Source organism: Astatotilapia calliptera, chromosome 16 (genome assembly GCF_964374335.1).
Source record: "Astatotilapia calliptera chromosome 16, fAstCal68.1, whole genome shotgun sequence".
Classification (NCBI taxonomy): domain Eukaryota; kingdom Metazoa; phylum Chordata; class Actinopteri; order Cichliformes; family Cichlidae; genus Astatotilapia; species Astatotilapia calliptera.
This window is the reverse complement of record NC_137437.1, coordinates 2046355-2068582: the sequence shown is the minus strand read 5'-3', so window position 1 is coordinate 2068582 and position 22228 is coordinate 2046355. Positions and strand designations below refer to the sequence as shown.

General features: G+C 44.8%; 1 protein-coding gene across 1 annotated transcript in view; it reads left to right on the top strand.

The window, feature by feature from the left end:
- The window catches only part of ttn.2 (titin, tandem duplicate 2), a 228147-nt gene that overhangs the window by 180240 nt on the left and 25679 nt on the right, over positions 1-22228 (top strand). Inside the window, exons 205-215 of the mRNA XM_080290745.1 lie at positions 83-280; positions 424-720; positions 924-1511; positions 1895-2197; positions 2358-19451; positions 19545-19841; positions 19946-20533; positions 20653-20955; positions 21050-21346; positions 21477-21764; positions 21854-22153. Of these exons, the coding sequence (XP_080146871.1) occupies positions 83-280; positions 424-720; positions 924-1511; positions 1895-2197; positions 2358-19451; positions 19545-19841; positions 19946-20533; positions 20653-20955; positions 21050-21346; positions 21477-21764; positions 21854-22153 (20553 nt within the window). The remainder of the gene's footprint in view (positions 1-82; positions 281-423; positions 721-923; positions 1512-1894; positions 2198-2357; positions 19452-19544; positions 19842-19945; positions 20534-20652; positions 20956-21049; positions 21347-21476; positions 21765-21853; positions 22154-22228) is intronic.

The following is a 22228-nucleotide window of genomic DNA, read 5'->3' as shown; positions in this document are numbered from 1 at the left end:
AACAGTGATCAATGTACATGCTAAGTATGAGCAAACAGCAAATAACAATCAGTCTGATCAAGTAATTTTGTGTTTTCCCTAGGATATCACATAGAGTATAAGGAAAAGAACAGTCTGATGTGGAAACGGGCGAGTAAGACTCCTCTGAGAGTAAAAGAATGTAGAGTCACTGGACTGACAGAAGGATTAGAATATGAGTTCAGGGTAATGGCCATGAACATGGCTGGCCTGGGAAAGGCTAGCAAAGTAACTGAGGCCGTGGTTGCTCTGGATCCTATTGGTGAGTCCACTGTTATTGGAATCTTTTTTTTGCTCTAATCTTATTCAACTATGTACTGTTTACAGTACTTGTTACCTGAGCTATGGCAACCATGTCTCTTTTTGAAATGTTTTACAACCGTCTTCTCTTTTGTGTCATGTCAGATCCTCCTGGCAAGCCTGAAGTAATCAGTGTCACCAGGAGCACAGTCACTCTGATGTGGACAGCTCCCAAATATGACGGTGGCTACAAGCTTACTGGTTATATCATAGAGAAACTTGAGGCCAGTGGTAAGGCCTGGATGAAAGCAAATCATGTCAACATTCAGGGCTGTGCTTTTACCGTCACTGACCTGACTGAAGGATCCCAGTATGAATTTAGAGTCAGAGCTAGGAATGCTGCAGGTGCCATCAGTATTCCTTCAGAGCCTACTCCGCTTTTGACCTGCAAGGATGAATATGGTGAGCTAAGTAGTAAACAGTTTGACTCGTTTTGGAGTTGACTGTAGATTATTGATTCCCCCCCCCCCCCCCCTTTATGTATATATGTACAGTTAGGACTTAAAAATATTTGTCAAAAGTTTGAAATTTTGAGTTGTTGAACGTTTAAAATGTCAACAACTGTCTACAATGCAAAATACAACTTTTTTTTGTCATCTCTACAGAGCCCCCAACCATCACTATTGACCCAGAAATGAAAGATGGTATAGCCATCAGAGCAGGAGACACAATTGTAATCTCAGCTTCTAAAATTGTGGGCAAACCTCCACCTACTGCAGCGTGGTCCAAGGGAGGACGTGAGTTGAAGACTTCTGACATTGTCACCATCACCAGTACCCCAACCTCCTCTACTCTGGCTATTAAGTACGCAAGTCGGAAGAACACAGGGGAGTACACTATCACTGCCAGCAACCCCTTTGGCATTAAGGAAGAACATGTTAAGGTGAAGGTCTTAGATGTTCCTGGACCTCCAGGCCCAGTTGAAGCCAGTAACATTTCAGCCGAAAAGTGTACCCTGACCTGGCTTCCACCAGAGGAGGATGGAGGCTCTACTATCAAATCCTACATCCTTGAGAAGAGAGAAACCAGCCGACTACAGTGGACCAAGCTTGCTGAAAATGTCATGGATTGCAGACACGTAGTCAGCAAACTGATTAAAGGCAATGAATACATTTTCAGAGTGTCTGCTGTGAACCAGTATGGCACAGGAGATTCAACCCAGTCTGCTCCAGTCAAAATGGTTGATAGTTTCTGTAAGTTTATATTTTTTTATGTGGTTTATATCTGTGTATTAATAATTAAACAATAAAAGCAACTTAGCTATAGGATCTTGCAGATCCTTTAAAATAAAAATATAGCTAATAGACATGTCTAATAGTAGTGTACACATCCAGAAAATTTTTTTTTACATATACTATTATATATTGTACACATATTTATTAGTTTCAGATTTAGCCATTCATATATTTTGCCTGTTTATGTTATTGTATTTTCCACAACTCTGTTGCTTGTGAAGCTCGCACACAAGAATTTCACTCGCATGTGCTGTACCAATGTACCTGCACATGTGATGTGACAGTCAAAGTGATTTGATTTGATTTGATTTGATTTGTCCTTCCTGTTTCTGTTTCCCCAGCACCACCAGGTCCGCCCTCAACCCCAGAGATTGATAATGTTAGTAGGAATGCTGTCACCATTTCATGGAAGAGACCAGTACGAGATGGGGGAAGTGACATTAGGGGATACTGTGTTGAGAGGAAAGAGAGAAAAGGACTGAGATGGGTCAGAGCCTGTAAGCGGACTATCCCTGACCTGCGGTTTAAGGTGCAAGGCCTGAGTGAGGGAGTAGAGTACGAGTTTAGAGTCACTGCTGAGAACAAGGCTGGATTTGGGGAGCCAAGTGAACCATCGCGCCCTGTCATGACAAAAGATATTGTGTGTAAGTAAAACTCACAGCAATGTTCTCACGGCAATGTGAATTGTATTTTAAAACTGTAAAACTGCAATGCAGGAGAGTTAGAAAATACAAATCAAGCTTTGTCAAATACATAATTACCTATATTAACTTTGTTACCATATTTTGTTTTTGTGTTTATTAGATCCACCCGGTCCCCCATCCAACCCTAGAATTACAGAAACCACCAAAACCTCAGCCACATTCACCTGGGGCCGACCCCACTATGATGGTGGTCTTGAAGTAGAGGGCTACATTGTTGAATATAAAAAGGAAGGACATGATGATTGGGAGACAGAGACACAGTACCCACTGAAAGCTTCAGAATACGTGATTGGTAAACTACAAAAAGGAGGCAAATACCACTTCAGGGTTAGTGCTGTAAACTCTGAGGGAATAGGCGAGCCTGCAGAGGTTGAGAAAGTGACTGAATTGGTGGACCAGGAGATGTTGCCAGACTTTGAGCTGGATGCTGAACTCAGAAGAACTCTGGTAGTTAGAGTTCGTGCTTCAATCCGTATGTTTGTTCCTATCAAGGGTCGTCCTGTCCCTGAAGTCACATGGAGTAAAGATGATGCTAACCTGAAAACACGTGCACATATTGACAACACAGAGTCGTACACTCTTCTGGTTATTCCTGACTGCACAAGATATGATGCTGGAAAATACCACCTTTCTCTAGAGAATGTTGCTGGAAAGAAGACTGGGTTTGTTAATGTGAAAGTTCTGGATACACCGGGACCACCAGTCAATCTCAAACCTAGAGAGATCACGAAGAACAGCATCACCCTACAGTGGGAAATTCCCATTATTGACGGTGGTTCTAAGATTCGTAACTACATTATTGAGAAAAGAGCAGCCACGAAGAAGGCCTACACAGTGCTTAGCACCACATGGCAGAAGTGTTCCTTCAAGATTCCAGACCTCGAGGAGGGAGCTTACTACTATTTCCGTGTCTCAGCTGAGAATGACCTGGGTGTGGGTGAGCCAGCTGAAACCCCAGAGCCAATCAGGGTATCCCAGGCCCCCTCTGCCCCAGAAAATTTGTATGTCACCGATGTTACCTCTGATAGTGCCAGCCTTGCATGGACCAAGCCTTTGCATGATGGTGGCAGCTTGATCACTGGGTATGTCATTGAGGCTCAAAAGAAGGACACTGATCAGTGGGTCCATGTGGCCACCATTAAGGCTCTGGATTATACTGTTACAGATCTAATTGAGGGTGCTGAATATACCTTCCGTATAATGGCAGTCAATGCATCAGGCAGGAGTGATCCCCGTGAGAGCAGACCAGCTGTTATCAAAGAGCAGACTTCTGCTCCTTCATTTGACCTGCGTGGGGTCTACCAGAAAACGATCATTGCTAAGGCAGGAGATCGGTTGAAGGTGGAGATTCCAGTGTTGGGCAAACCAAGGCCTGTGGTTTCATGGAAGAAAGGAGATACAGTGCTCAAGGAGACACAAAGACTCAACATTGAAACCACACCAACATCAACTATTCTCAACATCAATGAGATAAAAAAGAAAGATGGAGGCCAGTATTCTATGACTGGTAAAAACATGCTGGGGGCAATGACAGAGACAATCACAATCCTGGTTCATGACATTCCTGGACCTCCAACTGGTCCTATTAAGCTGGAAGAAATTTCATGTGATTATGTGCTGATGTCCTGGGACCCACCAGAAAATGATGGAGGTGTTCCTATTAACAACTATATTGTTGAGATGCGGGAGACCACTGGTACTTCATGGGTAGAGCTGGCAGCTACAGTCATCCGCACCACATTTAAGGCAGCCAGACTCACTACAGGAACTCAGTATCAGTTCCGCATCAAGGCCCAGAACAGATATGGGATTGGACCAAGCATTATCTCTGAACCAGTGGTAGCTGTCTATCCATTTGATGTACCAAGCCAGCCTGGCACTCCCGTGGTCACCTCTTTCAACAAGGATGCTATGACCCTTAGTTGGAATGAGCCATCCTCTGATGGAGGTAGTGCCATTCTGGGCTATCATGTGGAAAGGAAAGAGAAAAACAGTATTCTGTGGCAGAGGATCAGCAAAGCCCTTGTTGTTGGAAATCTGTTTAAATCAACGGGCCTTATTGATGGAATTGCATATGAACACCGTGTTATTGCTGAAAATATGGCTGGTCTCAGCAAAGCCAGCAAACCCTCTGAGCCCATGTATGCTTTGGACCCAGTTGATCCACCAGGCAGGCCAGTAGCACTAAATATTACTAGGCATGAAGTGACCTTGTCATGGACCAAGCCAGAGGGAGATGGAGGATTTTCTATTACTGGATACACCGTAGAGAGGAGGGAGATGCCCAATGGACGTTGGCTCAAAGCAAACTTCAACAACATTCTGGAAACTATCTACACAGTCAGTGGTCTAACTGAAGATGCAACCTATGAATTCCGTGTGTTTGCTAGGAACTCAGCTGGTGCTGTTAGTGCTCCATCCCAGTCATCTGAAGCAATCTTGTGCAGAGATGACATTGAAGAGCCCCGGCTTGATGTAGATGCATCATATAGCAGCACTGTTGTTGTCATGGCAGGAGAGGTATTCAAGCTGGAAGCCAGTGTAACTGGAAGGCCAATCCCATCTCTGGTATGGACCAAAGAAGGAAAGGAGCTTGAGGATACAGCCAAAATTGAGATAAAAACATCCGAGTTCCACACAACTTTAACAAACAAAGATTCGCTCAGGAGGGATGGTGGTGCTTTCACTTTGATTGCCAGCAATCCTGGTGGTTTTGCTAAGTTCATATACAATGTCAAGGTGTTAGATAGACCAGGACCTCCCAACTCCCTCACTGTAACAGATGTCACTGCTGAGAAATGTGTCCTTAATTGGCTCCATCCAACACATGATGGTGGTGCCAAGATTGAGTACTTTATCATTCAGAGACGAGAGACCAGCAGGTTGGCTTGGACAAATGTGGCCACAGACCTTCAAGCTAATAGGTTCAAGGTCACCAAGCTTCTAAAGGGCAATGAATACATTTTCAGAGTTATGGCTGTTAACAAGTATGGTGTGGGTGAACCTGTGGAGTCGGAACCTGTCATCTGTGCCAACCCCTATGTACCCAGTGACCCACCACAGCAACCTGAAGTCACCATAATCACCAAGGACTCTATGGTTGTCTGCTGGGATCGCCCTGAACATGATGGTGGCAGTAGAATAAACACATACATAATTGAAAGACGGGACAAAACTGGCCTGCGCTGGGTGAAGTGCAACAAGAGGACTGTAACTGACTTGCGATTCAAAGTCTCAGGCCTCACACCAGGGCATGAATATGAATTCAGAGTTCTTGCTGAGAATAATGCTGGGCTAAGTCAGCCCAGTCCTTCCAGTCCATTCTACAAAGCCATTGACACCATCTTCCAACCTGGACCCCCAGGGAACCCCAGAGTGCTGGACACAACCAAGTCTTCTATCACACTTGCATGGAACAAGCCTGTCTATGATGGTGGTTCAGAAATCACTGGTTACATAGTGGAGACCTGCCTGCCTGAGGAGGATGAATGGACAATTCACACTCCCAAGAATGGTTGGACTGCCACTTCTTTCACCATCACCAATTTGAGGGAAAACCAAGAGTATAAAATCAATATTTCTGCAACTAATTGTGAAGGAGTGGGAGAGCCTGCAGCTGTTCCTGGAACACCCAAGTCTGAAGACAGACTAGTTCCTCCAGAAATTGAACTTGGAGCAGAACTACGTAAGGTGGTCTGCATCAGAGCCTGCAGCACACTCAGACTTTTTGTCCCTATCAAGGGAAGACCAGCACCTGAAATAAAATGGTCTAGAGAGCATGGGGAATCTCTAGATAAAGCTAACATTGAAATCACCTCATCATTCACCACTCTTCAGGTAGAGAATGTTGACAGATTTGATGGGGGTAAATACATTGTGACTGTAGAGAATGCCTCAGGAAGTAAGACAGCCTTTGTTAATGTCAGAGTGCTAGACAGTCCTGGAGCACCTCAGAATCTGATTGTCAGGGAGGTCACTAGAGATTCAGTTTCTCTTGCTTGGGATGCTCCTGTCATTGATGGTGGTTCCAGAGTCCGCAATTACATCGTGGAGAAGCGTGAATCAACCAGAAAGGCTTATTCAACTGTGTGTGCCAGCTGCCATAAGTCAAGTTGGAAAGTTGGAGACCTAGAGGAGGGAAAGATGTACTTCTTTAGAATTTTGGCTGAGAATGAATATGGCATTGGCCTCCCAGTAGAGACTCTTGAACCAATTAAAGCATCAGAGAGGCCTCTTCCCCCAGGCAAAGTGTCTCTCCGTGAAGTTACCAGCAAAAGTGTCACATTAAGTTGGGAAAAGCCTGACCATGACGGTGGAAGCAGAATCACTGGCTATATAGTTGAGATGCAGGGAAAAGGCAGTGAGAAGTGGACCCAGGTTATGGTTGTAAAAAGCAATGAAGCTCATGTTACTGGCCTTACACAGGGAGAGGAGTATACATTCCGTATTTCATCCATTAATGAAAAGGGAGTCAGTGACCCCCGCCCTCTCAATGTGCCTGTGGTTGCCAAGGATCTGGTCATCTCACCAACCTTCAAACTTCTTTTCAGCACATTTAGTGTGCTAGCAGGGGATGATCTGAAAATAGATGTACCATATGCTGCCCATCCCAAGGCTACAGCAACTTGGCTCAAAGATGGTGTTGCTCTCAAAGAGACGACAAGAGTGAATGCAGATGCCACAGACAAAAATCTTCTCCTGGTTATTAAGGAGGCTTGCAGAGATGATGTGGGAACATATACTGTCAAACTTACTAACACAGCTGGAGAGGCATCTACAGATATCAGTGTTATTGTTTTAGATAAGCCTGGCCCTCCAACTGGCCCAATTAAGCTAGATGAGGTCACTGCTGATAGCGTGATCCTGTCCTGGGATCCACCTCAGTATGATGGCGGTTGTGCCATCAATAATTACATCGTTGAGAAGAGAGACACATCTACCACTAACTGGCAGATTGTGTCAGCTACAGTAGCCAGAACCACTATCAAGGCAGCACGTCTGAAAACTGGATCTGAGTACCAATTCAGGATTGCTGCAGAGAACAGATATGGCAAATCTTCAGCCCTGTTATCTGATACTATTGTTGCTCAGTATCCTTTTGAGGTTCCTAGTTCACCACGTTCTGTTACCGTTCAGTCAACCACCAAGGAAAGTATGGTGGTTGTATGGGAAAAACCCAGCAATGATGGTGGAAGCAAGATTTTGGGATACCATTTAGAGCTAAAAGAGAGAAACAATATATTGTGGGTGAAACAGAACAAACAACTTGTCCCAGAAACTAGATTCAAGGTTATTGGCCTGGAGGAGGGTATTGAATATGAGTTCAGAGTTTATGCTGAGAACATTGTTGGCCTCAGCAAAGCCAGCAAAGTGAGTGAAATACAAGTTGCCCGAGATCCTTGTGACAGACCAGGAAAACCAGAAGCTGTCATTGTAACACGGAACCAAGTGACACTAAGATGGACAAAACCCCAATATGATGGTGGAATCAAGATCACAGGTTATGTTATTGAGAAGAAGGAGGGAGCTGGTCGCTGGATGAAGGCCAGTTTCACTAACATCACTGAAACAGAATTTGTTGTCACAGGACTTATTGAGAATCAGACTTATGAATTCCGTGTCATTGCCAAAAATGCAGCAGGTGTTTTTAGCCAGCCATCTGATTCTACTGGAGCCATCACTGCCAAGGATGAGGTGGATCCACCCAAAATTGACTTGGAAGTTAAATACTCCCAAACTGTGGTAGTTAATGCTGGAGAGACATTTAAACTTGAGGCTGCTGTTTACGGTAAACCTGTACCCACAATTCATTGGCTGAAAGAGGGCCAGGAGATCACCGAAGCAGCTCGCTTAGAGCTTAAGAACACAGATTTTACAGCTTGTCTTGTTGTTAAAGAAGCCATCCGTGTTGATGGAGGTCAGTACATACTTCTAGTAAAGAATGTTGGAGGAGAGAAATCTGTTAACATTAATGTTAAGGTTTTAGATAGACCTGGTGCACCCGAAGGCCCTATATCCATTTATGGTGTCACTAATGAAAAATGCTCAATTTCCTGGAAACCTCCCTTGCAAGACGGAGGAAGTGATGTTTCCCATTATATTGTTGAGAGGAGGGAAACCAGCAGATTGGTTTGGACTGTAGTTGAACCAAAAGTTCAGACACTGAACTTGAAGATCACCAAATTACTTCCTGGTAATGAATATATTTTCAGAGTGATTCCTGTTAACAAATATGGAGTTGGAGAGCCACTGGAATCTGAGCCAATGGTTGCCAGGAATCCATTTGTCACTCCCAACCCACCAACAAATGTGGAAGTTTCCACAATCACCAAAGACTCTATGGTGGTGACCTGGGAGAGACCAACTAATGATGGTGGCAGCCCAATCCAGGGATACATTGTTGAGAAACGTGACAAGGATGGTGTGCGATGGACTAGATGCAACAAGCGCAATATTAGTGAGCTGCGCTTTAGAGTTACCGGGCTTCTTGAAAACCATAGCTATGAATTCAGAGTTGCTGCTGAGAATGCTGCAGGTGTTGGCATGCCTAGTGCACCAACAGTGTACTACAAAGCACTGGATCCTGTCTTCAAACCAGGCCCACCAAACAACCCCAAGGTGGTAGACACATCTAGATCCACTGTTTCTCTAACATGGGGCAAACCCATCTATGACGGTGGCTGCGAGGTTCAGTCTTACATTGTAGAGGCATGTAATGGTGCATCTGATGAGTGGTTTATGTGTACTCCACCAACTGGAATCATGGACACAAAATATACTGTGAAAAAACTTCTGGAAAAGCATGAGTACCAATTTAGAGTGTGTGCAATCAACAAGGTTGGTGTTGGTGAGCATGCTGATGTTCCTGGAAAAATTCTTTTGGAGGAGAAACTTGAAGCACCTGATCTTGATCTTGATGCAGATATGAGAAAGATGATCAACATCAGAGCAGCAAGTACGCTCAGATTGTTTGTTCCTGTAAGGGGTCGTCCAGCTCCAGAGGTGAAATGGGGCAAGGCTGATGGTGAGATTAAGGAGACTGCTCAGATTGACAATACAGGCAACTATGCATCACTTGTCATTGAGAATGTTGACAGATTTGATAGTGGCAAGTACACCCTGACTGCTGAGAATGCTAGTGGAGTAAAATCAGTCTTCATAAGTGTCAGAGTGCTGGACTCCCCTAGTCCACCAACTAACTTCGTGGTGAAAGAGATTACCAAGAATTCTGTCACTCTCACATGGGAGCCTCCACATCTGGATGGTGGCTCAAAGATTAAGCACTATATTGTTGAAAAGCGTGAGAGCACCAGGAAAGTGTACTCTCCCATCACGACATGCAACAAGATGTCATGGAAAGTTGAACCTCTTCCAGAGGGTGGAATCTTTTTCTTTAGAGTATTGGCTGAGAATGAATATGGTGTGGGTCTCCCTGCTAAAACTATAGAACCAGTTAAGATATCTGAGAAACCTCAGCCACCTGGCAAGGTCAGTGTTGTTGATGTTACTCACAGCACTGTAACTTTAACTTGGGAAAAGCCTCTGCATGACGGTGGTAGTAGAATCACCCACTATGAAGTTGAACTAGCTCCCAAGGACAGTGAAGCTTGGTCTATATGTGCTAGTGTGAAAGCACTGGAAACATTAGTGACAAACCTTCTCAAGGGAGAGGAGTACCAGTTCAGAGTTGTTGCTGTAAATGACAAGGGCAAAAGTGACCCACGACAGTTGGCTCATTCTGTTGTAGCAAAGGACCTTGTTATTGAACCTGCTGTTAGACCCAAGGCAAGTTCTTACAGTGTCCAGGTGGGGTATGACCTCAAGTTAGAGGTCCCGGTCGCTGGTCACCCTAAACCAATTATCACCTGGACCAAAGATGGCGTAGCCCTTAAGCAGACTACCAGAGTCAATGTCACCGACTCAGGACAAACTACCACTCTTACCATAAAGGATGCTACCAGAGAAGATGGAGGTATGTACACTATCGGTGTCTCCAATGACCTTGGTTCAAAGGATGCCACTGTAGAGGTGATCACCTTGGACAAACCAGGCCCACCCACAGGCCCTGTAAAGTTGGAGGATATCAGTGCTGAGAGCATCACCCTCAGCTGGGAACCTCCTACATACACAGGTGGTTGTCCAATCTCAAACTATGTGGTGGAGAAGAAAGACACAACCACAACAAACTGGTCGGTTGTGTCTGCCACTGTGGCTAGAACCACTCTAAAAGTCAGCAATCTGAAGACAGGCACTGAGTACCAGTTCAGAATCTATGCTGAAAATAGATATGGAAAGAGCTATGCAATTGATTCACAGCCTGTTGTGGCACAGTATCCATTCCAGGAGCCAGGACCACCAGGAACACCATTTGTTTCTTCATACACTAAAGACTACATGGTAGTTGAGTGGCATAAACCCCCAAGTGATGGTGGCAGTGCCATCTTGGGCTACCATCTGGAAAGAAAAGAAAGGAACAGTATCCTCTGGACAAAGATAAACAAAATGCTCATCCAAGATTGTAGATTCAAATCTACTCCACTCGAGGAAGGCATTGAGTATGAGTATAGAGTCTATGCAGAGAACATTGTTGGCATTGGTGAATGTAGCAAAGTGTCTGAGGTTTATGTTGCCCGTGATCCATGTGATCCTCCTAGCCGTCCTGAGGCTGTGATTGTGACCAGGCACTCAGTGAAACTCAAGTGGAACCCCCCGGCGTACGATGGTGGGAGTTTAGTTACAGGTTATCTAGTAGAGAAACGTGATCTTCCTGAAGGAAAATGGATGAAGGCTAGCTTCACAAACATCATTGAACACGAATTCACAGTTACTGGCCTCACAGAAGATAGCAAATATGACTTCAGAGTAATTGCAAAGAATGCTGCAGGTGCCGTTAGCAAGCCCTCTGAGAGCACAGGATCCATAACTGCTAAGGATGAAGTTGTACCACCTAAGAGTGAGACAGATCCTATGTACAACCAGACCATTGTTATAAATGCAGGAGAGACATTCAATCTTGAGGCCAGTGTGGAAGGAAAGCCTATTCCAACTGCTCAGTGGTTCAAGGGGAATCTTGAAGTTGAAAACTCAGCAAGAGCGGAGATCAGAAACACAGATTTTAAAGCTTTGCTTGTTGTAAAGGATGCTATCAGAGTTGATGGTGGACAGTATACTCTGGTTCTCACAAATGTGGCAGGAAGTAAGACTATCCCCTTCAGTGTGAAGGTTCTGGACAGACCAGGGCCTTCAGAAGGACCTCTTACTATCAGCAATGTTACTGAGGAAAAATGCTCACTGTCGTGGCTGCCACCCAGGCATGACGGAGGCGCCAGCATTTCTCACTACATCATTCAGAAAAGAGAAACTAGCCGCTTGGCATGGACTGTGGTCTGCAGTGATTGTAAAGCTACCATGTTTAAAGTTACAAAACTACTGAAGGGAAATGAGTACATCTTCAGAGTCATGGCTGTCAACAAATATGGCACAGGTGAGCCGCTTGAATCAGCACCAGTTATCATGAGAAATCCATTTGTTCCACCTGGAGCACCTCAGGATCTTGAGATCACAAATATCACCAGGGATTCTATGACTGTATGTTGGAACCGTCCTGAGACAACAGGAGGCAGTGACATTGTTGGCTACATTGTTGAGAAGAGAGACAGAGCAGGAGTGAGGTGGACCAAGTGCAACAAACGCAGAGTGACAGACTTGCGTTTCAGAGTAACAGGACTGACTGAGGACCATGAATATGAATTCAGGATATCTGCTGAGAATGCAGCTGGAGTGGGCCAGCCAAGTCCATCGACAACCTATCTTAAAGCATGTGACCCCACCTTCGAGCCAGGCTGTCCCACCAATGTCCATGTGGTAGACACTACTAGAGACTCCATTTGTCTGGCTTGGCACAGACCTATCTATGATGGTGGCTGTGAGATTCAAGGCTACGCTGTGGAAATAACCAAGGCTGATGAGGAGGAATGGGCCATATGCACCCCACCTTGTGGAGTCAATGCTACCAAGTTTACTATCAAAAAGTTGATTGAACACCAAGAATACAAAGTCCGCATTTGTGCCATCAACAAGGTGGGTGTTGGTGAGCCCACTGAGATTCAGGGAGTCGTCAAACCTATGGATAAAATTGACCCTCCAGAAGTGATTCTGGATTCAGAGCTCAGGAAGGGAATAGTTGTCCGTGCAGGAGGCTCGATGAGAGTCTGCATTCCATTCAAAGGCCGTCCTACTCCTGAGATAAACTGGGCCAAAGAGGATGGAGAGTTACCCAGTAAAGTTCAGGTTGAGACTGGTGAAGATTACACACAGCTCTCAATTGAAATCTGTGACAAATATGATGCTGGAAAGTACGTGCTCAATTTAGAAAACAGTGCTGGCACCAAATCAGCTTTTGTTTCCGTTAAGGTGCTAGACACTCCAGGGGCTCCTTTAAACCTAACAGTAACAGACATCAAGAGGGAAAGTGTGACTCTGACCTGGGAGCCTCCTCTTATTGATGGTGGTGCAAGAATCAAGAATTACCTTGTTGAAAAGAGGGAGTCCACAAGGAAGGTTTACTCTAATGTGGACAACAAGTGCACAAAGACAAGCTATCGTATAACTGGCCTGACAGAGGGAACTATATATTATTTCAGAGTCTTAGCAGAGAATGAGTTTGGTGTGGGACAGCCAGCTGAGACAGAAGAATCAGTAAAAACATCTGAGCCCCCCCTGCCTGTGGGTAAGGTCACATTGACCGAAGTGACAAAAACAACTGCTTCACTCTCCTGGGAGAAGCCAGATCATGATGGAGGTAGCAGAATAATTGGTTACTACATTGAGATGCAGCCTGTTGGCTCAGAGGAATGGGTGGTAGCTGCCACATGCAAAACTTGTGAAGGCACTGTCACAGGCCTCAGTGCAGGACATGAGTACCTATTTCGAATCTTAGCCTTCAATGAGAAGGGCAAGAGTGACCCTAGACCTTTGGCTGCGCCAGTCACTGCTAAAGATATAACCATTGAACCCAAATTCAAGATTCAATTTAACACTTATAGTTTACAGCACGGTGAGGATTTGAAGATTGAGATTCCAGTGATTGGACGACCTGTTCCCAAGGTTGAATGGAAGAAGGATGGACAAGCTCTTAAAGAGACAACAAGAATTAATGTTTCCAGCACATTGTCATGCACTAAGCTGTACATCAAAGATGCAAATAAGGACGACTCTGGCAAATACACTGTCACAGCCACCAGTAGCATTGGAACAGCTACAGAGGAGATTACTGTTATTATTCTTGATAAGCCTGGGCCACCCACGGGCCCTGTAAAGATAGAAGAGGTGAGCTCTAATTATGTCACTCTCTCTTGGGAGCCACCAGAGTATACCGGAGGCTGTCCCATCAATAATTACATCGTGGAGAAGAGAGATACTACCACCACAGCATGGCAGATTGTTTCTGCTACTATTGCCAGGACAACCATCAAAGTCACCAAGTTGAAGACTGGTGTTGAATATCAATTCAGAGTGTCAGCTGAAAATAGATACGGGAAGAGTTCTGCAATTGTCTCTCCTGCTGTTATTGCTCAGTATCCATTTAGTGAGCCTGTGGCCCCAGGAACACCAGTCATTTCTTCTGTAACCAAGGATAGCATGGTCGTTGAGTGGAAACCTCCTACCAACAATGGGGGCAGTCCAATTCTTGGCTATCACCTTGAGAGAAAAGAAAAGAATAGCCTCTTGTGGACTAAATTAAACAAGCTTCTAATCCCAGACACACGTTTCAGAACTACAGAACTTGAAGAAGGTATTGAGTATGAATTCAGGGTTTATGCTGAAAACGTTGCTGGTCTCAGCCCAGCTAGCAAGCTGTCTGAGAGCACAGTAGCAAGGGACCCTTGTGACTCACCAGGAACTCCTGAGCCTATTGAAATCACCAGAAACCATGTGACACTCCAGTGGACCAAGCCCCAGTATGATGGAGGGAGTGCAATTACTGGCTATGTGATTGAGAGAAGGAAGCACCCAGACACCCGCTGGATGAAGGCCAGCTTCACTAACATCATTGATACACAATTTACACTTACTGGTCTGACTGAAGACTGTGTGTATGAGTTCAGGGTCATTGCCAGAAATGGTGCTGGGATTTTGAGCCAACCCTCTCAGAGCACAGGGGAAATTACTGCCAAAGATGAAATTGAGGCTCCAGCAGCCACCATGGATTCGAAATTCAAGGATATGACTATTGTTCACGCAGGTGAGACATTTGTCATTGATGCTGACTATACTGGAAAACCTTTGCCTGAGGTCATTTGGTTAAAGGATGGAAAAGAGATTGACAAAGCCACACCAAGAATGGAAATCAAGACTACCCTTACACGTACCATCCTGACAGTCAAGGATTGCATCAGAGTGGATGGTGGCCACTTTGTCCTCAAGCTTATTAATGTGGGAGGAGTCAAGATGATCCCAGTTAATGTCAAAGTTCTGGATAGACCTGGGCCTCCAGATGGACCTCTAGAAGTCAAAGGGGTCACAGCTGAGAAATGTTATCTGCATTGGAATCATCCCTCACATGACGGAGGAGCTGGCATCTCTCACTATATCATTGAGAAGAGAGAGACTAGTCGTTTGTCATGGACTATGGTTGAGCCCAAGATTCAGGCAATCAGCCACAAAATCACAAAACTATTGCCTGGCAATGAATATATCTTTCGAGTTACTGCTGTAAATAAATATGGTGTTGGCGAGCCTTTAGAATCAGAAGCTGTTGTTGCTCGTAACCCTTTCACCACTCCCAGTGCCCCCTCAAACCTTGAGGTCGGTGCCATCACTAGGGACTCCATGGTGCTTTCCTGGGAGAGGCCCAATGATAATGGAGGTGCAGAGATTGAGGGATATGTCCTTGAAAAACGTGATAAAGATGGTATCAGATGGAGTAAATGCAACAAGAAGAGGCTGAATGACCTGCGATTCAGATGCACTGGTCTCACAGAGGGCCACTCATATGAATTCAGGGTTTCGGCTGAAAATGCTGCTGGTGTAGGAAAGCCTAGTGCACCAACTCCGTACATCAAGGCCTGTGATGCCACTTATCCACCTGGACCCCCAAATAATCCAAAGGTCACTGACCATTCAAGTACCACAGTTTCCCTTTCATGGTCCAGGCCTATATATGATGGTGGTGCACAGATCACTGGGTATATTATTGAAATGAAAGAGGCAACAGATGATGAATGGATCATTAGCACACCACACACTGGCGTCCAAGCCACTAACTACACAGTAAAGAAACTTAAGGAGAATGCGGAATACAACTTCCGCATAAGTGCTGTTAATTGTGAGGGAGTAGGAGAACATGTAGATTTGCCTTGTTCTGTGATTGCTGCAGAGAAGCTGGAGGCTCCTGAAATTGAACTAGATTGTGACCTAAGAAAGATGGTCAACGTCCGTGCCTCTGCTACCTTGCGTCTGTTTGTGACAACCAGAGGGAAGCCTGAGCCTGAAGTCAGATGGTCAAAGGCTGATGGCACTCTAAATGAACGTGCCCAGATAGAAGTCACAAGCTCTTACACAATGCTGGTGATTGAGAATGTTGACAGATTTGACACTGGCAAATATGTGCTGACCCTTGAAAACCTCAGTGGCTCTAAATCAGCCTTTATCAACGTCAGAGTTCTGGATTCTCCTAGTGCTCCTACTAACCTCGGAGTTAAGGATGTTAAAAGAAATTCTGTCTCTCTCTCCTGGGAGCCTCCTCTAATTGATGGTGGGGCTAAGATATCACATTATATAGTGGAGAAGAGAGAACAGAAGAGAATGGCTTTCACCAGTGTTTGCACTAACTGCGTCAGAAACTCCTACATTATTTCAGACCTGCAGGAAGGAGGCCGATACTATTTCCGTGTGTTAGCTGTGAATGAACTCGGAGTAGGTCTGCCTGCATCCACAGATCAAGTTAAGGTGTCTGAGCCTCCTCTGCCTCCTGGTAAGATTGTGGTTGTTGACATTACTCGTCATGCTGTTACACTCTCTTGGGAGAAACCTGATCATGATGGAGGCAGTAAGATTACAAACTATATTGTGGAGATGCAGCCCAAGGGAGATGACAAATGGACGGTGTGCAGTGAAGTCAAAGCACTTGAAGCTACCATTGATGGACTCACAACTGGAGAGGAATACTCCTTCAGGGTAACTGCTGTGAATGATAAGGGTAGAAGCGATGCTAAGCCTCTGGCTACTCCTGTGGTGGTAAGGGACATCACGATGGAGCCCATCATCAACCTGTTATTCACCACATACAGTGTAAAAGCAGGAGATGATTTGAAGATTGACGTTCCCTTCAAAAGCAGACCACAGCCTGAGGTGTGCTGGAAGAAGGATGGCCAAGTGCTTAAGCAGACAACCAGGGTAAATGTTCTCAATTCAAAAACCTCATCTAAGATTGTCATCAAGGATGCCACGAAGGAGGATGTAGGGAAGTATGTGATTACCCTGACTAACTCAGTTGGTACCAAGTCAGCTGAAATCTCTGTTATAATCCTGGATAAACCTGGACCACCTAGTAACATTAAGGTTGATGAGGTGAGCGCTGACTTTATTTCTCTGTCTTGGGATCCTCCAACCTATGATGGTGGTTGTCAGATTAACAACTATGTAGTTGAGAAGAGAGACACTACTACTACAACATGGCAAATCGTGTCAGCCACAGTGGCCAGAACATCAATAAAGGTTTCTCGACTTACTCAGGGGACAGAGTACCAGTTCCGCATTGCAGCTGAGAACCGTTATGGGAAGAGTCCTGCCATAGATTCTGCTCCTGTTGTTGCTCAGTATCCATTTGAGCCTCCTGGCCCTCCAACCCAACTTCATGTTGTCCATGCCACCAAAACTGGGATGCTCGTGGTATGGGGCAGACCTGCAAGTGATGGTGGAAGTCCTGTTATTGGTTATCACATTGAAAGCAAAGACCAAAGCAGCATCTTGTGGACCAAGGTCAACAGAGGTCTGGTGACTGAGAACCAGTTTAAGATGACAGGAATGGAAGAAGGTCTGTTGTATCAGTTCAGAGTGTATGCTGAGAATATTGCTGGAATTGGTCCATGCACTAGGGCAAGTGACCCTGTGGCAGCCAGGGATCCATGTGAATCTCCACATAACCTTAGAGTCACAAACATCACTAGAAATTCAGTTTCTCTTTTTTGGGAAAGACCTGAATATGATGGTAGTGCAAAAATTACTGGCTACATTGTTGAGCGTCAAGAGCTTCCCAATGGTCGCTGGCTGAAATGCAACTTCACCAATGTTCAAGACACTTACTTCGATGTCACTGGTCTCACAGAAGATGTCCGGTATGATTTCCGTGTTATTGCTAAAAATTCTGCAGAGCAATTGAGTGCTCCTTCAGAAAGCACTGGACCCGTCACTGTCAAAGATGATGTAGATCCTCCCACCATTATACTGGAAGATAAATTCAGACAGTTGGTTGTCATTAAGGCTGGAGAAATCATTAGAATTGATGCCGAAATTACTGGGCGTCCACTCCCAGTTGTTTCATGGTCTAAGGATGGTAAGGAGATTGAGGCCAAGGCTAGATGTGAAATCACATCCACTAACTTCACAACCACGCTCATTGTCAAAGATGCTATCAGAAGGGACTCTGGACAGTATGTTCTTACTCTGCACAATGTAGCTGGAACCAGATCTGTGGCTATCAACTGTAAGGTTCTGGACAGACCTGGACCTGCATCAGGACCTTTAACAGTTTCTGGTCTCACAGCAGAGAAATGCACCCTGTCATGGGGACCACCTCAGGAAAATGGTGGTGCTGAAATTATGCACTACATTGTTGAGAAACGTGAGACCAGTCGTCTTGCCTGGACTCTTGTCTATGGTGACATGAAGGCAACTACCTGCAAAGTGACTAAACTGCTCAAAGGAAATGAGTACATCTTCCGAGTTAGGGGAGTCAACAAATATGGAGATGGTGAAAGCCTGGAGAGTGAGCCAACAAAGGCCACTGATCCATTCACTGTCCCTTCAGCTCCCACTAATGTCCAGGTCACCTCTGTTACAAGTGAGGCAATGACCATTTGCTGGGAAAGACCTGTTTCTGATGGTGGCAGCAGTATTGCTGGCTATGTAATTGAGAAGCGAGAGAAGACTGGCCTCCGCTGGTGCCGTGTCAACAAGAAACCTGTTTATGACCTTAGAGTGAAAGCTTCACACCTTCGCGAGGGCTGTGAGTACGAATATAGAGTTTTTGCAGAGAATACTGCTGGCCTCAGTGCTCCTAGCACTCCTTGCCCACTCACCAGGGCAGAAGACCCACAGTTTTTACCCTCACCTCCAGCTAAGCCTAGGATAATTGACTCCACAAAGACTACAGTCACCCTGTCATGGAATAAGCCACTTTTTGATGGTGGAGCACCTGTGACTGGTTACAGAGTAGAATACAGGAAGACATTAGATGATGAATGGATTGTTGGAGTACAGAACACCAAAAACACAGAATTTACAGTGGTGGGATTATCACCTGGAACTGAATATGTGTTTGTTGTCAAATCCATTAACAAGATTGGAGTGAGTGAGCCCAGTCCTGAGTCAGACAAACAAGTTGCCAAAGAAAGAGAGGAGGAGCCAACCTTTGATGTTAGCAATGAAATGAGAAAGACTCTTATTGTAAAGGATGGAAGCTCTTTCACAATGAAAGTTCCTTTCAAAGGCAAACCCATCCCTAGTGTTACTTGGGCTAAGCCTGATGTAGACCTTAGAGTTCGTGCTGTAATTGACACCACAGATACCTTTACTTCCATCACCTTAGAAAAAGCAACTCGAAATGACTCTGGAAAATACACTGTCACTCTATCCAATGTAGCTGGTACCTCCTCCTTGACGCTCACTGTCCGTGTTTTGGACTCACCTGGGCCTCCTAGTCATATAGAGGTCAAGGAAGTCACAAAGACCTCTGCTACTATAACCTGGGATACTCCTGAGATTGAGGGAGGAGGACCAGTCAAGAATTACCTTATTGATTACCGTGAGGCTAGCAAGAAAGGCTGGACTAGATTGACTGACACATGCCACAGACTGACATACAAGGTGGCAGACCTGCAGGAGGGAGAAGTCTACTACTTCAGAGTGACAGGCGAGAATGAATATGGTATTGGTGTTCCTGCTGAGACCAAAGAGGGGACCAAGATCACAGGTATTAAATCCCGAGTTGGTATTTTTTTTTAATTTTTACAGAAAATATATATCAAAATTTGTTTTAATTGAAAGACATATTTTCTTTCTCCAGAAAAACCAAGTCCACCACCAAAACTGGGTGTAACGGATGTGACCAAGGAAAGTGTGTCCTTGGCATGGGCCAAGCCAGAACATGATGGAGGCAGCAGAATTACTAGCTACCTAGTAGAAGCACTGGAGAATGGACAAGAGAAGTGGGTTAAATGTGGTACAACAAAGTCCATCCACTTCACAGTGTCTGGTCTGAGGGAGAATGCGGAGTACTTCTTCAGAATCAGAGCTGAGAACTATGCTGGATTCAGTGATGCTAAGGAAATGATTACTCCTGTAGTGGTCAAAGACCAGCTTGGTAAACTACAAGCTTGTTATAATAATCAGAACATGCCATGCAATTAGTAGAGACTACACCTAATTTCTCCTGTTGTAACTCTTTTTGGTACTTTTCTGTTCTAGAATCTCCTGAGATCAACATGAAGGACTTCCCCCACAATACAGTATATGTTAGAGCTGGATCTACCCTAAAATGTGAGATTCCATTGACAGGCCGGCCTTTACCTAAAGTGACTCTGTCCAAGGATAATGTGCTGCTCAAATCAACAATGAGGTTTAACTCAGAAGTCACTCCTGACAGTATCAAGATTAGTGTGCGTGAGAGCATTGCAGGAGACTCAGGCCGCTATGATATTATTGCCTCCAACTCCAGTGGAACCACCAAGTCCTTTGTAAATATTGTGGTTCTTGACCGCCCCAGTGTCCCACTTGGACCAGTGGAGCTGTATGATGTCACAGAAGACAGTGTAAGCTTAAAGTGGCTCCCACCAGCATATGATGGTGGCAGTCCCATCACCAACTACATCATCCAGAAGCGAGAGACAACTACAGCCAACTGGATGGACGTGTCTTCAGCTGTGGCCCGTTGCACCATGAAAATTATGAAGCTGACCACTGGCCTGGAGTACCAATTCAGAATTAGGGCAGAGAACAGATATGGAATCAGTGAACATATTGACTCCCCAGCTGTCGCTGTCAGTCTTCCTTACAGTAAGAAGTTTTTGCTTTTCTTATTATTATACATAAACATAATAATTTTGCTACTCATTCTTTACACCTTCACTATGTGAGCATGCCAAAATTCTCAAACTCTGCCTCTTGTCCTCCAGCTATACCAGATGTGCCATCAACTCCAGAAATTACTGCTGTAACCAGGGAAAGCATTACCGTTGCATGGAAGGAGCCAAAGTCAGATGGAGGCAGCCATGTGTTTGGTTACCATCTCCAAATGAAAGACAAAAACAGCATCCTTTGGCAGCGAGTCAACAAAACAGTGATCCGTGCCACACACTTTAAAGTCACCAACATAAATGCTGGACTTATTTATGAGTTCAAGGTAGCAGCAGAAAACTCTGCTGGAATTAGTGCCTTCAGCAAGATTTCTGATGCTGTATTGGCTATTGATGCCTGCGGTGAGTTTATAGTCGATAAAATGCATGAAAAATTCTTTGACTTAAGATTTTCTGCAATATTTATTAAAATCATCCTCACTGTATCTTCCTATAGAGCCACCCCTATACTTGCGTATAACTGACATCACTAAGAACTCCATTAGTCTGGCCTGGCAGAAGCCTGACTATGATGGTGGATCCCCAATAACTGGTTACATCATTGAGAAGAGAGAGGGTGTTAGCCCCAAATGGTCTAAAGCTAACCTCACCAATATCACAGACACCCGCTTCATTGTTACTGGCCTCACCCAGGATGAAACATATGAGTTCCGAGTCATGGCAAAGAATGCAGTTGGTTCAGTGAGCAATCCGTCTATCACTGTGGGGCCAGCCACATGTGTGGACACTTATGGTAGGTCTTTTCATGTTGGGTTATATTTGTGTATTTTTTTCTGCAATTATGCATTGTCTTGTATTCTAAGATATTTATTCCACACCCTACATATTCTACATCCTGACTTGTTTTACCATCTCTGGTCCAGGTGCCCCAGAGATTGAAATACCTCAGGAGTATCTTAATGAGGTCAAGCACAAGGCTGGCTCTAATGTGGAACTCAAATTTAATATAAGAGCCAAACCTGCTCCCAGTATTGAGTGGTTTAAAGATGGCAGAGAGCTTAAGCCTACTTCTCAGCTCTCTTTTAAACACACTTTCGAGTCCACAAGTGTGTTCGTGAAGGAAACAACTCGTCTTAACTCTGGAACCTATGAAGTCAAGGTGAAGAACTCCCTCGGATCTTCATGTGCCATTGTCAGGCTGCTCATTCAAGGTATTTATTTAATATTTATTTTTCATTGTATAACATGTATCATATATGCAGTATACACCCTGAGTCAAATGTTTTCCTTGTCTAATCAGATAAGCCAGGCCCACCTGCTGGAGAGATTCAGTTTAAGAAGGTGACAGCTGACAACATCACCATCATGTGGTCACCACCTGCTGATGAAGGTGGTGCCATGGTGACACATTACATTGTAGAAAAGCGGGAGACCAGCAGGGTAATGTGGTCGATTGTCTCAGAGAAACTGGTTGACTGCATTGTGAATGTGCCCAGACTCATAATGGGCAATGAGTACATCTTTAGAGTCCGTGGAGTCAACAAGTATGGCATTGGAGAGCCACTGGAGTCTGAGCCCATTATTGCCAAGAATGCATTTGGTAAGCAAATAGAATAAAGTCACCTCATCAGTCACCCCATATGTGACTGATGAGGTGTATCTCTCCCTCTCTCTC